The 22,222-nt window shown below is 39.3% G+C and overlaps 1 protein-coding gene across 3 annotated transcripts in view; it reads left to right on the top strand.

The window, feature by feature from the left end:
- RAD23B (RAD23 homolog B, nucleotide excision repair protein) overlaps positions 1-22,222 on the top strand; it is a 48,682-nt gene that overhangs the window by 551 nt on the left and 25,909 nt on the right. The window contains exons 1-3 of one of the 3 annotated variants that reach the window (XM_021711547.1): positions 842-993; positions 16,721-16,802; positions 18,964-19,043. In XM_021711547.1, the coding sequence (XP_021567222.1) occupies positions 19,032-19,043 (12 nt within the window). In that variant the 5' untranslated portion in view covers positions 842-993; positions 16,721-16,802; positions 18,964-19,031. Of the gene's footprint in view, positions 1-841; positions 994-14,921; positions 14,992-16,719; positions 16,803-18,963; positions 19,044-22,222 lie in introns of those variants that run through there. The other 2 variants (XM_008056497.1, XM_008056491.2) reach the window with 2 other exon arrangements.

Genomic DNA, 22,222 nt, shown 5'->3' with positions numbered 1-22,222 from the left:
GAAGCAGTGGCCCGACGCCGAAGGCCTGGTGGCAGATGGCGTGGAGCACACGCCCGCGGGAGGCCTCGGCCTGGGAGCTCGTGGTCGTGGGGCCGGAGGGGGAGGGGGAGAGGGAGGTCGGGGCAGCCTCGGAGGTGGAACCTGGCTTTCTGGTATGGGTGCACTGGTGGGGGAGGGAGTTGTAGGCGTCGCCTCTACCCCTGCGTGGACCTGATTAAGCGCTGAGGTCTAAGAGTTGGTAACCCGAGATGATGAGCCTTAAAAAAAAGTATCAGGTTCCGTCTGCCGCCGAGTGAGAGGTGAGTGATGGTGAAAATGAATTCTTTGCCCCCTTCCCCCCAGAATTGTTAACCCTTTTATTCGCGTATATGGTGGATCGTTCTGCTGCCCGTCTTCCCGCCAGCAAGCCCACACCCATACGTAGATTGGACTTAGAGGTCTCTTTAATGGTAAAAATTTTTTTGCTTTAAGGCCCTTCAAATTTAGGCTCAGACGCCAGATTTAATGGGTCCTGTGTGTTAGAGGTCTTGTAGGAGTTGAAACCCTGCACCCACCCTCCCTCGATTCCCCACGTAGTGGAATTCTAAGGGGGGAAAAAAAAGAAAAGAAAAACTTTGAATCCCTTCTGTAGTTAAAGTCTGAAACACTTCAAAAGCCTACACATTTTTCTGTGTTTGTGAGACACCGTGTTGAAGTCAATACAACTTTATGCCAAGAATCCAAAAATGTCATGATTGTAAATTTACTGTGTTCCGGAATACACCTTTAAGATTGTCATATTGCTAAACCAGTAACTTTCTGTCCGTCTATATTTTAAGAAGTAGTTGATTCTATTTGAGGTTGAGATCAGGGACCTTGGTGTTAATTAAATAGACCTGAGCTCCATTTGAGGCTCTGTAACTTATTAGCTATGACCTTGGTCAAATTATTCTTAGTTTCATCCTCTGTACAATAGGAATAATACTTACCTGGCAGAGATGTGAGGATTAAATAGTATGTATTTAGTTGGTGGTCAGTAAATGGAATCAATTATTTAAACAATGGATGCCTTTGAGAGAAGATACAGTGTTAAACTTTTATATATATCTCATTTAATCTTCTAAAGTTTTCTGCATCTTCAATCGTTTAAGAAGCAAGGGGAGTTCCCAACCTCTTTGGAACTGTAGTACAAAATTATTTGACTTCAAGATATTTCGGTATATGTAGATGTATGTGTGTGATAAATTCTTACAGGTACTGGAGATACCGATTACATGTAAGAAAATTTTCAGTGTCCTCAGAAGTAATTGACAACACCCTGCAGTCTGACATTACGAGCAGAATGAAATTCCTCTTGAATATTTCTTTACTGCTTAGTGAGTAGTAGTAAGTTGAAGGATGGAAGTTAAAATGGGGTTTGCTTAATGATTTCAGACAAGCTACTTGAAATGCCTGTTTGACTTCGGTACTTTGTGATAATGTGTTGGTGCCACAATAACTTGATCACCTTGTAATACTCAGAATTAATTTCGGAATTATTGAAACTTAAAGGAATTATTTTTTCGTAAATATTTGTGGGTTTATTGAAGTTATGCAGTAACTCTCAACAGTTGCACAGAAATATTTATGTGCTGTAAGATTTGTGTAGCTCTTTAGGCCTCCACTTTACACATACAGAATTAACTTAGAGCCAATGCTACACCTGTATGTTTGTGTAAATTCTTAGCTGTTTTTGCTGTTTTCTAGTTTATTTCCAAGGGAAAGTAATATTTTATCCATCTGGAAGTATATTTTTGAAAAGTTCAAGTGGCTTCTTCAGCTTTTGTTGCTATTAATAGAAATATAAAAACTAATGCTATTTGTCTGGGACAAGAAATTAAAGCATTTAATGAAGGATCTGTGGAATGTTTACATTAAATGACTTGTCAGTTTTTATTTTAATGGCTTTAAGTTTCAGAAATGTTTTTCAAGACAGCTGTTTTAATTCCTTGTTTATAGTGGGCTTTAATTAAAATTCATTTATTTACTGTAATACAGTACTTTGGAATTCCAGTAAGAAAATAAAATTGTATTAAATAGAGCAATACTAAGTGTCCTGTTTCTAATGTGTGGTAAGAACTAGGTAACCAAGGATATTAGAAATAGATCTAAAATAAAGAGAATATAGGATTTTAGTGAGGCCTATAGGGATAATCTGCAGTGAACAGATTTAGCTTCTGAAACCTGCATGTGGGCTTGTTTAAAGGTTTGTCCTCATTTGATTTTTACCTAGAAGAAATTAAAATAAATTAAGTAACTTAAGGTAGCCAGTATAGAAACTTGTGAGCTTGAGATGAGCATGAGCAGAAATGGAAGAAAGGACTGCGAGATAGAGATATCATGGAAGCGATTTATTTGTTGAACAAGTAAATGTTTAGTGAGTTTTGCTGGCAGAACTGCAGGAGTACGGGACATGTAGGACTTGGTCTGGGGCTTCTGGGAGCCTTACTGACCTAGTTGAAGCTCAGTGGCTACAGAGTGGGAGATATACAAAGTGGAAACAGCAAGATAATTTGTTTTAATGGTGTTTTTATTTGCTCTTTTTGAAAGGTGAAAATCTCCCCCCTTTTAACTAGCAAAACTTTGTTATACTTATTAAGTATTCTGTACTATTTATTTGACCACTGACATGACCACTACCTTTAGTGTTAACATTTCTTTACAAAGATGTTTTTTATTTTTGCAGTACGTGTGGGGTGGAGAGACCATTGCTAAGAGATTTTCTTCACTGTGTGTTCTATTTTAAATAGATTTTTAACTGTAAAATAATGGGAACAATTTAGGCCAGGTCTCATGCCTGTAATCCCAGTACTTTGGGAGACCGCAATAAGAGCACAGGGTTGGGGAACAGTTGGCGAGATCTTGTCTCTACAGTTACATTTTAAAAATTAACAAAAAATTAGCAAAAAAACCACACCTGTGTTTCTAGCAGGCGAGGCTGCGGTGGTTGGGAGCTTGCCATTGCACTCCAACCTAGGCAACAGAGTGGGGAGAAAAAAGGAGATATTTAAGTAGCCTACATATTAAAGCACTCTGAGATGTCTAGTAGACCACTACTCTGATACAATCCTTAAAAATTGTGAAGTTTGGCCAGGCTCATTGGCTCAGCCTGTAATCCCAGCACTTTAGGAAGCTGAGGCGAGTGGATTGCCTGAGCCCCCGCGGTGGTTCAAGACCCACCCAGCAACTTGGCGAGACCTCGTCTCTACAATAAATCAAAAATTAGCCGGGTGCGGTAGCCTGTACAGTTGTGCCTGTAGTTCCAGCTACTTGGAAGACTGAGGCAGAAGGATCGCCAGAGTCCAGCAGGTTGAGACTGCGGTGGCCAGGAGTGTGCCACTGTACTCCAGTTTGGGCGACACAGTGAGACTCCAACTCAAAAAAAAAAAATTTGAAGTTTGGTGTGATGGACATTTAGAAGGAAATGGAATACACAGTTTTTAGGCTTAGTTCTATAGTCACTTTTTATATTGCTGCTGCTTATGGCCTTAATTAAGAAAGGTAGATTTAAGAATAAAAATTTTGAGGTAGTAGCAGTACAGTACAGTGTTTTATTACATCATTGAATGATGACAAGAAAGTATGTGGTGTACATATTTATCCTGCAGTCTGCTAACCCTCTTTTCTCCTAGGCTGGAGTGTTGTGGCACTATGACGGCTACCCCAGCTTTGACCTGCTGAGCTGAGCCTTCCAAGTAGCTGGGACTATAGGGGCATGCCACCATGCCCGGCTAATTTTTATTTTTATTTTTTTAATTTTTGTTGTAGAAACCAGGTCTTGTCACGTTGCCTAGGCTGATCTGGAACTCCTGGTCTCAAGCGATCCTCTCACCTCAGCCTTCCAAAGTCCTGGGATTACAAGCACACCCAGCCTGCTAATCTTGGACACTGGTTATGTGTTTTGATTGTTGAAAACAAACACAATAACGCAGTAAATTTGAGATTTTAAATGCAAAAGCCAAAATGTGGCTATACTACTATATGTGATATTAAAACTGTGTATATACATTTTTTGATAAGAGAATTGTAGAGGTATAGTTTTAATTTCTAAACAGTGTACTTAGCATGCTGTGAGAAATTACCTCATTTTGTGGTTTATCTCTGTAATGTTGGTGATTGCTATAAAATACTGCTTTAGTGCTTCTTCTATATTTTACAGTATTTGCTAGCCTTCGTTTATTAGTGAAGTGTTTCTGTGGTGGTTCAGTGTACTCATGTTAGATACAGTACCATGTTGTAGATGTTTCCTAGGTTATTAAAGTATTAACTTGTAAATATATTAAAATACTGTTTCACAGAGGAGAAATTAGGGTTTTAGCATATTGAGAGAACAAAATACAGAAAAAAACTGGGAAACATGACATAGTTTTCCACTAGATTTTTGCTCACTAGATGCCTGGCACACAGTAGGCATTTAATAAAGATCTTTTGCTTGTATTGAACGACATTCTTTTCGTGAACTGTCAAGTCTTGATCCCCCAGTGTAGTGTATTTGCATGCTTATTTATTTAACAGATATTTGTTGAGTACTCACTAGGTGTCAGACCTTTCTTTCATGGCATGTACACTCTAGTGAGATAAAACCATCAGAAAAAAAATTTTTTTTTTTCTTTGAGTTGGGGTCTCACTCTGTCTCCCAGACTGGAGTGCAGTGGCACACTCCCGGCCACTGCAGCCTCAACCTACTGGGCTCCGGCAATCCTTCCACCTCAGCCTTCCAAGTAGCTGGAACTACAGGCGCGCACTACCATGCCCGGCTAATTTTTTTGATTTATTGTAGAGATGAGGTCTCGCCAGGTTGCCCAGGTGGGTCTCAAACCCGTGGGCTCAGGCAATTCACTCCCCTCAGCCTCCCAAAGCATGGGATTACAGGCTGAGCCACCGAGCCCGGCCAGAAAAAAATTTTTTAAACCTGGTAATGGTAAGTGCTGTGGAGAAAATTAAAATAGGATGAGGGTTATGATCATGCTTGGCTGGGTGGCTGCTTTTAAATGAATCACTGAAGGTCTTTCTGAATAACGTGACAGTTAAGCTGAGATCTGAATAATAATGAGCACTGGGAGATGTGGAAATTGTTTTCTGTAGGGAACTGCTAGGGCAAATACCTTTAAGAATTTGAGTGTTAAATAAGAGTTTGGGGAATTAAAAAAAAAAAAAAAGGAGGACTTGTTAAGGTGAGAGGTAAGAGATTAGATTTAGGCACATGGATAAGGGAATATATAGTGCTTGTAGGCTTGGGTTTTTCAGGATAAAAATGGGAAACCTTTATAAGCAGAGGAGAAATATTTCTTTTATGACTATAAAAGGTTACGTTGTGCTGTATGGAGAATGGATAGTAGGATAGGTAAGAGTGAAGCAGGAAGGTCAGGGCTTGTGCAGTAGTTTTAAGGCTTGAACCAGGGTAGTAGGAGTGGAGATGGAGAGTAGTTTGAGCTGGGATGTTTTGAGAGGTAGAGTTGGCTGTACCACTTGATGTGTGACCCTGGGCAAGTTACCCAGTATGTGCCTGTTTTTTCATCTGTAAAATGTGGATACTAGCACTGAATGTACTAATATATATGAGTTTCAGATCATATGTATTTGCTTGGAACATTAACAGTGCTTGACAACATGGTCTCACTCTCACTCAATTGTTCTTGCTTAGAAAACTCCAAATGCGATGAAATTTAACTAGATGCTTTTACTTGCACTTGTACTGCCGGAGACAAACACATAGCCACATTGAGTTGTCTCAGTTAAATTAATGAACATTAATCTTAATTGGATCTTAGATAGCACCTGACAGTCATACATTTCACTAGTCCAGCCACTCTTCCATTGCCATAGGAAGATTTCATATTTACTCTCCTTGTCTTCAGCTGATAACCCGTTTTTATGAGAATTTAGAAATACTTGAGACGACTTCTACAATATTGTGCCATTGCTGCCTGCCTGCTAGTCTCTCCTCTTATTGTGTGTAGATGTCTATTGTTGATGGATGGTGCTATTTAAGGCCTGTCCCTCTACTCTTTCGCCATATTCTGTCCCCTATCATTTCTGAAAGCGCTCCATCAGATCTCTTTTCCTCTTCTACATCACTGATTTTTTTTTTAATTTCTAGAGTATGCAAACATTTTTCCCATCTTAATGACACATTTCCTTTGTCTCCACATCCCTATTTAGTTGCTACCCTATTACCCTGTTCCTCACAGCAAAACTCGAAGAGTATCTCTTAATTCTGTTTACTTTTTTCTCGTATCTTGCTCTTTTCAGATGTACATATTACTGTTCTTAAAGGGGAATTTTTCTCTCACTTTGTTTTGTCATGTGTTCTTGAGCACAATACTTTAAGTCTTTCTCCTCATTGGTAAAATAGGAAGTAATAATTGACCAGCCTATCTTAGAGTTGATGTAAAAATCAGGTGAGATCATGGCCGGGAAATATTTAATGAATTGGGAAATTAAAAATACATTATACAACTTTAAAAACATATCCTGATTTTACCAGTTTTCCTTTAGTCATTCTTTTCACTGTCTTTTCTGAAGAGGTTTTGTGTGAATGACAGATTGTCATTCTCTTAGCTTGATGTAATCAGCAGCGCAAACAAAGTCCTGCCATTTGACTTGAAATTTGAGAGTATTTTGTTAGGTAATGTGTAGCATTGCTTTTAGTTTTTGAGATAAATTTTCCAAATTTAAGCTTGCTGTAGCACAGTGGATCCTGCTGTAGTACACGACACCATTTGTTTTCTATAAGTTTAGATAAATAAAATTCCTTGTGTAGTGTCTTGAAAAGGTAATTTTACATCTGAATGAAATTTATAAACCTTCTAAACATTATGTAAACCTATTTCAGCAGAGGATATAGAACAGCTACAAATAAGTAATATACATGAGCAGGTCCCAGATATTTAAGCAGGAAGATACAATTATGGTTGCACCCTCTCCTACACTCACTTCTGGTTGAATTAGGTAGGTAGCTTGTTTTGTTTTGTTTTGTTTGTTAGTTCTATAGAAAGATCCATTCTTTGCCTATATAAAAACTTTGAAAGTTACATGTAACTTAGGAATTCTACTAACTCAGTCTCCAAATTCCTTTTTTTTTTCCTGGTCTTGTTGAATCATATTGCTAGGAATATATTTTAGAATGTGTTAAATTGGAATGTATAGGTTGGCTTAAAAGCCTGAATACCATTTTACATAGTTTCTGTAGGAAAAAATGGGTTTTGGTTTTCAAGTCATGTATTTAAGATAGTAGCCTTTTGGATCATAACCTCAATTTGATGACTGCTTTTATATACTGTCTTTCTCTTCTCATGTAATTAATACTATCCTATCAGTTATTGTTTCAATTTTTAAAATCTCTTTTCATTCCTTGGGTCTGGTGGAGGAGATTTTTCCTTTTTGCACTGTAATCAGCTGACATCTTTAAAGTCAATTTTGTATTTATAGAGTTAGCAGCAACCTACTTTGGAAGAGAAATTCAGGGAATACTCCTTGGTGCCTGTGCCAATTTCTCAAGTGAAAGGATACCAACCAAAGAACCAGAAGGGAAAAAGCTTTGCTTGCAGTATAAATCTGTGAAGTCTTTTAGTAAACATATTTGACTGTGGGAATCTCTTTTCTTTTGCTAATGATTGATTGCCAAAATTTGATTGCTCTTGCTGTTTTTTTTTTTCTTTTGAGTTGGAGTCTTAACTTTGTTGCTGGAGTGCAGTGGCACAACCACGGCTCATGGAAGCCTTGACCTGGGTTCAGACAATCCTTTCACTTCAACCTCCTGAGTAGCTGGGACTACATGTATGCACCACCATGCCTGACTAATTTTTTATTTTTGTAGAGACGAGGTTTTGCTGTGTTACCCATGCTAATCTTGAACTACTTTGGGCTCAAGCAGTCTTTCCATCTTGGCCTCCCAAAGTGCTGGGATTACAGGTGGGAGCCACCATGCCCGCATTAAATGCTATTAATATATTTTAGTTAAATGAACTCAGTGGCTCAGCATGTAATCCCGTGCTTTGGGAGGCTGAGGTGAGTGGAATGCCTGAGCCTGTGGGTTCGAGACCCGCCTGGGCAACTTGGCGAGACCTCATCTCTACAGTAAAAATCAAAAATTAGCCGGCGTGGTAGCGCATGCCTGTAGTTCCAGCTACTTGGAAGGCTGAGGCGGAAGGATTGCTGGACCCCAGAAGGTTGAGGTTGCGGTGGCCGGGAGCGGCCTGCACTCCAGTCTGGGAGACAGAGTGAGACTCCAACTCAAAAAAAGCCCAAAAAAGTAACAAAAAAACCCTCATTCTTCCTTCTCCTCCTTCTGCTCTCTAAAATGAAATTTAAAAAATAAATATATATGTATATTTTTTAGTTAACTTGGCAATGTAATATTGGAACTGCATCAGACCTTTAAAAAAAAAAGCAACCAAAAAGCGTGCAACCTCTTTTTTTTCTCTTTTAAACTCCAGTTTTCCTTAAATTACTAAAATAATTCAAGTTTGCGAAAAGTGAAAGAGTTTGCCCTTGGTCTAAGTAACTACTGTAGACTTTGTATATCCTTTTAGTCCTTTTCAAAAATACATCTATGGCTGGGCTTATTGAGTCATGACCATGTAATCTCAGCCCTCTAGGAGGCTGAAGTGGGAGGATAGCTTGATGCCAAGAGTTCGAGACCAGCCTAGGCAACATAGCAAGACCTTGTCTATTAAAAAAAAAAAAAAACTAGCCAGGCATGGTGATGTTTGCCTGTAGTCCCAGACTCAACCCCCACCCCCCAAAAAATCTACACATAGTATATAAACACAACTACAATGTACAGTGGCACATTCATGGCCACCGCAACCTTGACCTCCTGGGCTCAGGTGATCCTTCTGCCTCAGCCTTCCAAGTAGCTGGAACTATAGGAATGCGTCACCATGCCCAGCTAATTTTTTGATTTGTTATAGAGACAAAGTCTCGTCATGTTGCCCAGGCTGGTCTTGAACTCCTGGGCTCAGGTAATCCTCTCACCTTGGCCTTCCAAAGTGCTGGAATTACAGATGTGAGCCATCCTAAGGCTGTAATGATTTATTTCTGTAAGCATTTATTATTTCATGGTTTCTGTGAGTCAAATTCGGGGGTAACCTACCTCTGTGGTTCTTATTCAGGGTCTCTCATGAATTTTCATTAAGGTCTACAGTTATCTAAAGGCTTGACTTTGGCTGGAGGATTTCCTTTGAAAGTGACTTTCTCACATGGGTAACAACTTGGTGATGGTTGATTGGAGGCCTTAGTTCCTTCCTGAGAGGCCTCTCCCCAGGCTCCTTGAGTATCCTCATAACATTGCTTCTTCCAGTGTGAGTGATCCAAGGGAGCGAGATGGAAGCAGTCAGTGACTTTCATATATAAACTAGCCTCAGAAGTCATATAGTTTCACGCTGATAGTATTTTATCGTTCTTGTGACTAGTCATAATTCACTCCATGAAGAGTTTATACAAAGGCTTGAATACCAGGAGAACAGGTATCATTGGGGACCATCTTGGAGACTGGCTACTACAACCTCATGGAGATGTAGTACAGATTAAGAGAGTTCATTCTTGTGGGGCACATACACTGCATGGCACATGGCAAGTTCATAGCACACATTAGCTTTTATTCATTCAAGCTTTATATTTCAGGGCTACTCATTAAAGGTTACATAATTCTTTTTACTATACATTGTTGCAGCAGTAATAAGGAACAACATAGTTACAAAAGTAGCAAGGAAAAACATACTGTACATCGAGCAGGCTGAGTTATGTGAATATTCAATTGCTGACCTAATCAGTAGCCTTAGAAATGCAGAGTACTATGTAAGAAGATTGACATGGCAGCACATTATACTGCTATGTGGGAATATAATTTACAAGATATTATTTTGATATCTCAAACATAACCTAAATTTGTTGAGTGAAAATTACTCTCCTCTCACCTTTTTTAAAGAAACATTCTTGCTTTGTTGCCCAGGCTGTAGTGCAGTGCACTGCAGCCTGAACTCCTGGGCTCAAGCCATCCTCCCACCTCAGCCTCCTGGGTAGCTCAGCTTTCTGAGTAGCTGGGATCGCATGTGCATGCCACCATGCCCAGCTAAATTTTTAGAAATTTTTTAAGAGACGGGGTCTGCTGTGTTGACCATGCTGGTTTCAAACACCTGGCCTCTAGTTACCCTCCTGTCTCAACCTCACAAGGGATTGCAGGTGAAATGAATACTTGTAATGGTTGTTGGCCTAAATTAGAGTAGTGTCATAGAAGTGCATTGTAATGTGAACATTAGGAAATAATGAGATGGTAACTTTAGCTTTGTATCGGCACTTTTAAGTACACTCTCATGATAGTCTCCCTTAGAGGGAGAAAATAAGAGTTATACCAACTGTGTTTAACATTACATTGGGTATATTTTTGTTGTAAATGCACAATTTCATAAGAAGCTTGTGGCTAGAAAAAAGTTAGATTTCTCTAGTGTTAGCCATGTTTTGTCTCTATGGAGTAGATGATAAGCTCACATTTCTTATGTAGGAGGAAATAAACAGCACAATAGAAGTTCTCACTCCAGTTACATATTGGGACTATAGTGTTTAGTTTTATCTTCTTTATGTTGAGGTGACTTATTGGAATGGCAGCACTGGCAAGGAGCTTAGCACATTAGAGGAGTTGTAACTGCATCCGCTGCAACCTTTCCAAAGAAACCTTGTGCTGAGCTGGTACCTCCTCCTCCTTTGAAGCATCCAGAAAGAAGGCAGCCTTTTCTTGCTAAGCTGTTTTTAAGTGTGCTCAATTTGGTTGGGTTAGGTATGATTTAGACAGACTAGTCTAGAAACTGTTCTACAGCAAATACATGGTAGCTGGAGTCTCAGTCTGTCAACCAGACTGGAGTGCAGTGGCACACTCATGGCCACCGCAACTTCCACCTGCTGGGCTCAGTTGATCCTTCCACCTCAGCCTTCCAAGTAGCTGGAACCACAGGCATGTGCTACCTGCCATGCCCAGCTAGTTTTTTGATTTTTTTGCAGAGATGAGCTCTCGCCAAGTTGCCCAGGCTAGTCTTGAACCCGTGGACTCGGGCAGTCCTCTCGCCTCAGCCTCCCAGAGTGCTGGGATTACAGGTGTGAGCCACTGTGCCTGACTTTTTTTTTTCTTTTTTTTTTTTTTTTTAAGAATGTCTGCGATTAAGGGGAGAAGAGAGTACAACTAGAAGACAAGGGTTTGTAATATGTTTGTTTTATTTTTAAGCTGATAATTAGGTCTGCTTAAGTGTGAATGGAAATGAACTGACTTTGAGGAATAGGTTGAAAATAAAACTGGAAGGAGGATAGGAAACATAACATCTAGCAAGATACTGGAGAACACTCAGTGGGGGTACCCAGAGGACAGGTGGAACAAGTTAGGTTTGAAAGAATAGGATATGTCCTTCGTTTAATAGGCGAGAAGATTAGGTGGGTCTAGATGAAACAAAGTGTGGCAGAAAATTAAGGAATAGTTCCTGTGATGTCTTCTGTGTTTTGAATAAGGTAGGAAGTAGTTATCTACAGAGGAAAGGGGAGGGTGTTGGGAGTCAGATTTAGAGTAGAGTGCAGGTTTGAAATACCCATTTGGAGAGTGGCACCCTCCTGGCCACCGCAGCCTTGACCTGCTGGGATCCGGCGATCCTTCCGCCTCAGCCTTCCAAGTAGCCGGAATTACAGGCATGCGCTACCACGCCCAGCTGATTTTTTGATTTACTGTAGAGATGAGGTCTCGCTGCCCAGGCAGGTCTCGAACCCGTGGGTTCAGGCAATCCACTCACCTCAGCCTCCCAAAGGTGCGGGATTACATGCTGAGCCACCGAGCCCGGCAGGACCAAAGTCTTAATGAGGTTTAAGAGCAAGTGTAGTAAACAGTTGTTGAGAGCTGGTAGAAATAGATTGGTCACTTATAATTTCAAAGATGGAACAGTGTTTGGGTGATAAAATTCACCCTGTGTCCTGTAAGGAGATGACTTAAATGGGGTGGAAGATCATTGTGTTGAGGTTAAGGAAGATCAGTGAACCCGATTCCAAAGTCTATCTTTAGTTCAGTTATTTCCTTTGGTACATTAACAGTAGTAATGTTGGATCGAATTCCTCCCCACCTTAAAAATGTTGAGGAGTCGTGGTAAATTGTCCTTAAAAAATGTTAATCATTTGATACTTTCATTATAAAAATGTATCTATTTACTCTTTTTTTTTGAGTTGGAGTCTCACTCTGTCGCCCAGACTGGAGTGCAGTGGCTGCTCCCGGCCACCGCAGCCTCCACCTGATTTTTTTATTTATTGTAGAGATGAGGTCTCTCCAAGTTGCCCAGGCGGGTCTCGAACCCGCGGGCTCAGGCAATCCACTCACCTCAGCCTCCCAAAGCGCGGGATTACAGGCTGAGCCACCGAGCCCGGCTCTATTTACTCCTAATACCAAGAATCCTTACAAACACTCTTTTCCTGTATCAATCTATTGGGTTAATGACATATGACATCAAAATTTGTGTTTTGATTAATAATGAGGTTAAACTTTTCTATGGGTCTGTGTGACTGAATTGCCTGTCCTATCATTTGTCCATTTTTTTGTTAGTGCAAGAAACGTTTTGTGCCTTTTTCTTATCTTGCATTTTTCTATTTGTCTTGTTTTTTTCTATTTAAGTTACATGTTTTAGCATACTCATTTTTCTTCTTTGTTGAGTAAACTTTCTTTTTTTTTTTTTTTGAGTTGGAGTCTCACTCTGTCGTCCAGACTGGAGTGCAGTGACCGCTCCCGGCCACCGCAGCCTCGACCTGCTGGGCTCCGGCGATCCTTCCGCCTCAGCCTTCCGAGTAGCTGGAATTACAGGCATGCACTACCACGCCCGGCTAATTTTTTGGTTTATTGTAGAGATGAGGTCTCGCCTGCCCAGGTGGGTCTCGAACCCGCGGGCTCAGGCAATCCACTCACCTCAGCCTCCCAAAGGCGCGGAATTACAGGCTGAGCCACCCAGCCCGGCCTGAGTAAACTTTTTAATGTTAATTTATAATCACTTCTTTAGTCAAATCATACAGGTATTGAGTACAAAGTTCTCGCTACTTTCTTAATATTCTTTTTTTTTGGAATCAGAGTCTCATTCTGTCACCCATGCTGAAGTGTGGTGGCACGCTCAGGGCCACCACAGCCTCAGCCTGCTGGACTCAGGTGATCCTTCTGCCTCAGCCTTCCAAGTTGCTGGAAATACAGTCATGCGCCACCCTACCCAGCTAATTTTTTAATTTATTATAGAGAGGAGGTCTTGCCATATTGCTCAGACTGATCTCGAACCCCTGAGCTCAAGCAGTCCTCTCACCTCAGCCTCCCAAAGTGCTGGGATTACAGATGTGAGCCACCGCACCCGGCCTAGTTTCTTAATATTCTTTAAGCACAGTCGTGATTTCTTTTGAAGCAAAATCTATTTAGTAGTCAGTGATTAGAGATTTCTTTTTCTCTTGTCCCCGCCTGCCTCATTTTTGTTACATAAAGCTAGCGACAGTGCGTCTGTTATTTATTTCAGCTTTTTGAAAGATAGTAAAATATTTTGGGGGGGCCCAGATTTTTAAAATAAATATGCTACAGTTGCTGGAAATGTAGTTTCTGTTGAGTAGAGAACTATATATAGTACATATTAATTAAATGTGTCTTCATTCTAACCTGTCAGGAATGAGATATTCATGCTTGCTTGCTTGCTTGTTGTTTGTTTGTTTGTTTGTTTTTAAGTTGAAGTCTCACTCTGTTGCCCAGACTGGAGTGCAGTAGCACGCTCACAGCCACCGTAGCCTCAACCTTCTGGGCTCAGGTGATCCTTCCACCTCAGCCTTCCAAGTAGCTGGAACTACAGGCATGCGCCACCATGCCTGGATAATTTTTTGATTTGATGTAGAGATGAGGTCTCGCCAAGTCGCCCGGGCTGGCCTCGAACCCGTGGGCTCAGGCAATCCTCTCACCTCGGCCTCCTGAAGTGCTGGGATTATAGACCTGAGCCACCACACCCAGCTGTTTCTTTTACTCTTTGTTTCATATGTTTCTTTTTTCTTCACATTTTTCTATGCTGTTTTCATTTGTATTCATTCAATATGTGATAGAGCACCCACTGTAGGCTAAGCCACTATGTGCTATTCTGACACATTTAGTCAGTAATTCATTTGTGGTTTTTGCCAGGTAATCACACTTGCATATACTGTATCTCTTTTCTCTCTCTCTGAACAAAAGTTTGAAGGGAAATTTACAGTTACCACTTAATGTTCCTTGCATGCTCTGTCATTAGTTGATTTAGGGCAAGTCATTTAGCATATAGGATAGCAGTACTCAATTTGGTTTTAAAACTCTTTTGTACTTAAAAGTTATTGAAAACTCCAAAATAACTTTTGTTTGAATGCTTATATTTACTGATAGTTAACCATATTAGAAATTAAAAGTGAAAAAACTTTTAATGTCCATTTTAAAAATAATAAGAGATTGGCAGTAGCAGGATACTTGCCAGGGAAAGGCGGGGGATACACAACATTCATAAGGGTACCTGATCTCAAACCAGATGAAGTGGGGACCAACAGGAGGCCCAAACTTTACCTGTACAATGACCACTTGTATACCTAATTCTGAATTATACCCCGTATCTTTAAAATAAAATAATAAAATAATTTTAAAAAATTTTAAATTACTGTGTTAAATTAACATTGTGTGAAAAGTATGTTGCAAAACAATGATGAAGCAATGAGAAGACTTACTTTTTATACTTGTTTTAAAAATCTAATGTTTGGCTTTTAAAATATTTTTTGTGTTAGTTTTGCCTTTGAAATTTGGAGCTGTGGGAAATAGTGGATCGAGGTTTTTATGATGGATTTCTGCTTTGGGGAACATCAGAAGAGCAATGAGGCTACTGACCCATTTCTGGAAGATCAGTGTTGCAAGGGTGATTCGTGTGGTATTTGCAAAATACTCTGCTCTAAAGCTTGTCATAAGAGATGGCTCTGTGGCAGGTGATTTAACCTCTTTATTTACATTTCTCCATCTATAAAATTAAGTGCATTATATTTCTTTTGGTCTCAGAGTTTTGAGGATTATGTGAAATTGTGTATGTTAAATGTACTTGAAACTAAATAAATATTTGTATCTTTTTTATTTTTGAAGTACGTATCATTACTTTTTAATTATACAAAGGAGCCTTACTTTTGTATTACTTTCTGTCAGATAGTTTTTTACATAAAACTTGTGGCAGATGCAGTGGCTCACACCTGTAATCTTTTGGAGACCAAGTCTGGAGGACTGCTTGGGGCTAGGCGTTCAAAACCAACCTGGGCAGCATAGTGAGACCCTGTCTCTTAAAAAAAAAAAAAGAGCCAAGTCTCTGCTTTTTCTACACATGTGCCACCCTACTTTTAGTTAAGATTAGGCTAGTTTTCTTAAAAGTTTACAATGAGCCTATTGTCGTATGTTTTTAGGAATTGAAGAGATTTTAAAGCTTTTCTATTCCAGCTTCTCTTTTTAGAGGAAGCTGATGCTGGGAGAAACTAAGCTACTTGTCTAAGATCATTTAAGTAGTCCAGTGGTTCTGACCCCTAGCTGAACGTTGGAAACACCTGTAAAGTTTCTAAAAAATACTGATGTCCATTTTCCACCCTTGGAGATTATATTTTAATTGGTCTTTATAAAGCCTCCCTGGGTGATTATAATGAAACATTATGACAGTCTTAAGACGAATTATTTGCCCTTTAACATTGACACTTAGCTTTTAACATCGAAGTACTCTATTGTAGATGAGGCCATTTTATTTCTTTTTCTTTCTTTTTTTTTTTTTTGAGTTGAAGTCTCACTCTGTCGCCTAGGCTAAAGTGCAGTAAATGCTCATGGCCACCACAGCCTCAACCTGCTAGGCTCAGGTGATCCTTCCACCTTAGCCTTCCAAGTAACTGGAATCTGAAGTGTGCGCCACCTCACCCAGCTAATTTTTGGGGGGTGGGAATTTATTGTATAGACAAGGTCTCACCATGTTGCCCAGGCTGGTCTCGAACCTATGGGCTCAGGCAGTCCTCTCGCCTCTGCTTCCCAAACGTGCTGGGATTACAGATCTGGGAGTCACTGCACCCTGCCATTTTATTTTATTTTGTTTTGTTTTGTTTTGTTTTATTTATTTTATTTTTTTCTGAGTTGGAGTCTCACTCTGTCGCCCAGACTGGAGTGCAGTGGCCGCTCCCGGCCACCGCAACCTCGACCTGCTGGGCTCCAGCGATCCTTCCGCCTCAGCCTTCCAAGTAGCCAGAATTACAGGCATGCGCTACCACGCCCAGCTGATTTTTTGATTTATTGTAGAGATGAGGTCTCGCTCCCCAGGCGGGTCTGCCATTTTATTTCTTAGGCCTTTTAGGTTAGTGAGTTTTATTTTCTCGCTCTATGGGAAATACATCCATAAACTTTATACAGATCAAAACTTTGATGTCAAAATCTTTAAGTTAATGTGTCAACTATTACAGGTTTTAAAATTTATGTGTGTATATCAGATGGTATTAAGATGAAGATTATGCCTATCTTACCTAATAATATGTGTTAATGGTGAGTCTTGGATATGAATTGGAAAGACATGATCATTGAGTTTTTGGAAGCATTAATAATTAAAATGTATACAATTTTTTGTCTTCCATTATTTGCTGAGATTCTGAATTGTCATTTTTTGTTTAGACTTTTTCCAAAAGATCTTTATTTTTTCTATAGGTGAAAGCACTGAAAGAGAAGATTGAATCTGAAAAGGGGAAAGATGCCTTTCCGGTAGCAGGTCAAAAATTAATTTATGCAGGTATGCATTAAATATTAAAATTAATATGCCATGTCTTGAGTACAGTGATATTCCTTTAGCTTTAGAAATGTTAGCTTACAAATTGTAGTATATTCAAATTGATTGTTAGAAACATGATTGTATAGATAAAAGCAGTGAAACAGTCATTTGAATATATTAGTATTCAATCTTCTCTTTATTCACATTTACCCTATATATTTTTCCATCTAATGATGTTAGTTTTGTTTAGTCTTTTGTAAGCATCATATAACTAGCTTTTGTTTTTAGTCAGACTGAGCTTTTTTAAAAAATTATTGAATTGAAACCTTTTATACTGGTTGTGTTATTAATGTACTTGGAATTATTCCTGTAAAATTAAATTTCAGCCATGATTGGAGAATACCCCAAAATTTATTATTATATGTTAAAAGATTCTATAACTGACTAGAGAAAAAAATTGATTAGTATTCAACTTATATAAAGAATTCTTAGAAGTCAATAAAGAAAGGATGACCAGTAAAAAAGCAACAAAGGATATGACTGAGAGTTTATGAATTCAACAAAGCTCACTGGTAATGAGGAACATGTATATTAAAAATACATTTGGCTGGGTGCAATCTTGGCCTCCCAAAGTGGTGTCATCCTAGCACTTTGGGAGGCCAAGGCAGGAGGATTGCTTGAGCCCAGGAGTTTGAAACCAGCCTGGGCAACATAGCGAGGCCTTGTCTCTACAAAAAAATAAAAAAGCCAGGTGTGGTGGTGCATGCCTGTAGTGTCCCAGCTGCTTGGGTGACTGAGGCTGAAGTATCACCTGAGCCCAGGAGGTCAAGCTTGCAGTGAGCTCTGATCATACCACTGCACTCTAGCCTGGGTGACAGAATGAGACTCCCGACTCAAAAAAAAAAAAAAGACTTCATACCTGAATTTAGTAGAGAATATTCTTTGTTCTTCAAAGGAAATACTGAACACTGCCGTTGTTGTAAGACGGGTCTTTGGTTGTCCACGAATTATTGTCTCTTTTTGGTTAGTGCTTCCTCAACGCAGACAGTATAAAGGAAATACTAGCCCTGCAATTCAGCCCCATCATTTTTATAGGTCAGAATTTAGAAGCCTTAAGAGGCAGACATAAGAGTAAAATTCGAATTTCTGGTTTCTGACCTTGGCCTGTTTTCTCATTCCTATCCAGAGTAGAAACTATTTCTTTCTGTCTTAATGCTTGCCACTTTTGATTCAGTAGCTTTTTAAAGATGGAAAACAATGCATGAAATAGGAAACATCAGGGTTATCCCGACCCACCTACTATGTGACCTACAGCATGACCACGGTCTTGTGTACATCTTTGTACATTGCCAGATTCTAAAGCATCTTGCCTTTTCTTGTATACCACGTCATTTTCAGAAGTACTTTTAGTATCCTGCTTTGATAGAATTGGAACATTTCTCTTTTTTTTTTGAGTTGGAGTCTCACTGTGTCGCCCAGACAGGAGTGCAGTGGCACACTCCCGACCACTGCAGCCTTGACCTGCTGGGCTCCGGCGATCCTTCCGCCTCAGCCTTCCAAGTAGCTAGAACTACAGGCGCACACTACCACGCCCGACTAATTTTTTTTGGATGTATTGTAGAGATGAGAATGCCAAGTTGCCCAGGCGGGTCTCGAACCCGCGGGTGTAGGCAATCCACTCACCTCAACCTCCCAAAGCATGGGATTACAGGCTGAGCCACCAAGCTCGGCTGAATTGGAACATTTCTGATTGCTCAGGTATTTGGGGTAGCAGGAAGTTTTTCCCTTTCCTCTTCCCCACATCAGGAATGAATATAGGTTATTTTCCAGGAGACCTCTGGGCATTTAGAATATTTAATTTTCTTTGTCCTCATGATCTCCTCTTTCTCAGGACCTCTTTCTTATTTTGTTACCTAGCAAGTTTTTTATATAATTAAGCAATTAAAAATTGCTTGATGCTTTGTATGCAGTATATACGTTTGACATCTTTTAATTAAATGCTTATTTCTTTTTTAACTAATGTGCTTCTATTTATTTTTATCTTGGCTCAGTGGGTACTTTTTTTTGAGGAGGGAGTAATGATAGAATTTATGTTGGCGATTAATTGAGTTGTTTTAACTTCAGTTATGTGTAAGACAAAGATGACTCTGCCTTAAATAATTTTTTTTTCTTAATGTATCAGGCAAAATCCTCAATGATGATACTGCTCTCAAAGAATATAAAATTGATGAGAAAAACTTTGTGGTGGTTATGGTGACAAAAGTAAGTTTCAGCCTCATTCTGTATGTCTTTATGTGCATGGGTCTTTTAAGGAAAATAATGATCCTAAGTCCACACAGTGGGTACAGTTTATACGCTTCCATAGTAGTGTGTGTTTAACTATTATTAAGCATTTTAAGAATTTACCTAGATCAACCATAAAGTTATTTCTTTATAAATTGATAGTTTTAATGTGATTTTTATGTAAATTAAAACAATTGAAATAGAAAATGTCATGTTAAAATTGTTTTGGTAGAACAGTAAAATTACTTATGTAATTATTTTAAAATGTGCTTAAAAATTGATTGAGTGTTCTTGTTCTGTAGTTTGCTTCGAATCCCAGGCGCATCCGTAGCCTGTGCTCCCAGAAGGGCCCCTTGTTCTGTAGTTTGTACTAAACAAACTCCTCAGGCCAGAAAAGACCTGTAAGCTCATTATTTCAGTGTTGTCTCTTAGTGAAGGAATTTATATTTAGAAACGAAGAAAAGGAAAAGTCAACTAAAGAAATGTTGGAATGACTTTTGTGAGGAATTTTTAAACAGGAACTTTTTTTGTGATTTATTGGACTGAAATATATTTCAGATGATTTATAAAAATAAAAATATCTAAAACAGTAAACACATTCTTTAAGAGAATGTTTTACTTATATACTTGTCTATTTAAAGATACATCATCATGCAGTGGAGAGTTAAGACAAATGGAGAAATGGTACTCATGACATTTGTTTTTTAGGATTGAATTGTCATAATCTGAGAAAGAACAGTGTTACTTATAGCACTGAAAATAAGTTTAAATCAGTAATTGAAACTAGTTCATCCAAGACAAAATGGAATAGATGTGGGGTTTTTCAAAAGTCACAAAGTAATTGATAATAGAAAAATAGAGTTGAAAAAAATAAGTTTTAATTACTGTATATTTTTGTATTGGGAAACAGAAAGCAATCCAACAGTTTTACGTCTGTTGGACTTGAAAATTTTTCAATTTCCTTATAACCATATTGATTTTTCTATATTTAGGGACTTATTATATTAGGGGCTTATTATATTAAGGACTTATTATATTTAGAACTTATTAAGGACTCATGTGAGAAAACCTTGTATCATCTGGTTTTCTCTTTTAAAAAAATCTTTTCAAACTCAAACCATTAAACACTAACTCCCCCATTCCTCCTTCCAGCCCGTGGCAACTACCATTCTACTTTCTGTCTCTGAATTTGACTACTTTAGTGCGTTATATAAGTGAAATCCTACAGTATTTGTCTTTTTGTGACTGGCTTATTAGGTTGGTACAAAAGTAATTGCAGTTTGGGACTGTGACTTTTAAATCATTATAACTAGGCTCAAACACATCTTTGTTAACAAAAATAAGGACCATTGCAATTAATACATTTTTGCCAACGAGAAATAAGTTTGTTTATTCCTGTAGCATAAAAATCTGTGCTTTGGGAATTGATGAACTCTTGGAAAGCATTTTCTGCATCCTGCTGGTTGTGCATCCTGCTGCTGTTTTCCCTGCAAAAAGTTGTCGAGATGCTTGAAGAAGTGGTAATTGGTTGGTGAGAGGTCAGGTGAATAGGTGGATGAGGTATCACAGGCCAATTCGTTCAACTTTTTTTTTTGTAGGAGTCTCACTCTGTCGCCTATGCTGGAGTACAGTGGCATGCTCACAGCCACCACAACCTCAACCTGCTGGGCTCAGGCAATCCTTCCACCACAACCTTCCAAGTAGTGGGAACCACAGGCGCTCACCACCATGCTTAGCTAATTTTTTGATTTATTGTAGAGACAAGGTCTCACCAAGTTGCCCAGGCTGTTCTTGAACCCCTGGGCTCAGTCAGTTCTCTTGCCTTGGCCTCCCAAAGTGCTGGGATAACAGGCATGAACCACCGCACCCGGCTCATTCAATTTTTGAAGTGTTAGTTGTGTGACATGTGGTCGGTGTTGTCATGGAGAAAAATTGGGCCCTTTCTGTTAACCAATGCCGGCTACAGGCGTGGGCAGTTTTTGATGCATCTCATTGATTTGCTGAGCATATTTCTCAAATGTAATAGTTTCGCCAGGATTCAGAAAGCTGTAGTGGATCAGACCAGCAGTAGACCACCACACAGTGACCATGACCCTTTTTTGGTGCAAGTTTGGCTTTGAGAAGTGCTTTGGGGCTTCTTGGTCCAACCACTGAGCTGCTTTGTCTCCAGCTGCATAAAGTTCACTTTTTGTTGCACATCACAATCCAGTCGAGAAATGGTTTGTTGTTGCGAGAATAAGGGTAGACAACACCTCAAAATGACGATTTTTTTTTTTATCAGCTCATGAGACACCCACTTATCGAGCTTTTTCACCTTTCCCATTTGCTTTGGATGCCAAATGACCGTAGAATGGTCGATGTTGAGTTCTTCGGCAACTTCTCATATGGTTGTAATAGAATCAGCTTCGATGATTGCTCTCAATTAGTCATTGCCAACTTCTGATGGCTGGCCACTATGTGCCTCATCTTCAAGGTTCTTGCCTCCTTTGCAAAGCTTCTTGAGCCACCACTGCACTGTACATGCATTAGCAGTTGCTGGGCCAGATGTGTTGATGTTGCGAGTTGTCTTTGCTGCTTTACAACCTGTTTTGAACTTGAATAGGAAAATTGCTCACATTTGCTTCTTGTCTAACATCATTTCCATAATCTAAAATAAATATAAAATAAACAAGTAATAAGTCATTAGCAAAAAAATATAAAGTGAGAAATGCACATTAAAATGATGTATAGCATAACCACATTTATTTAAGAATGTGTTCCAATATCAAATGGCAAATTTCAGCAGTACAAAAACCTCAACTTCTTTTGCGCCTACCTAATAACATAATGTCTTCAGGATTCATCTACGTTGTAGCATGTACCAGAATTTCCTTCCTTTTTAAAGCTGAGTAATAATCTTTTTCTTTTCCCCCTTGAGTTCCAGCCTGTTGTTCAGGCTGGAGTGCAGTGGCACTATCACAGCTCACCACAGCCTTTGCCTCCTGCTTTCTGCCTTAGCTTCCCTGTGTACCTGGAACTACAGATGCATGCCACAACACCTGGCTAATTTTTTAAATTTTTTTTGTAGAGATGAGGTCTTGCTATGTTGCCTGGGCTGCTCTCAAACTCCTGGGTTCTAACAATCCTCTCGCCTCAGCTTCCCAAAGTTCTGGGATTAT

This window comes from Carlito syrichta, unplaced genomic scaffold (assembly GCF_000164805.1).
Source record: "Carlito syrichta isolate Samal-C Ts95f unplaced genomic scaffold, Tarsius_syrichta-2.0.1 Scaffold84677, whole genome shotgun sequence".
NCBI lineage: Eukaryota > Metazoa > Chordata > Mammalia > Primates > Tarsiidae > Carlito > Carlito syrichta.
This window is presented reverse-complemented; position numbering and strand designations above follow the sequence as displayed.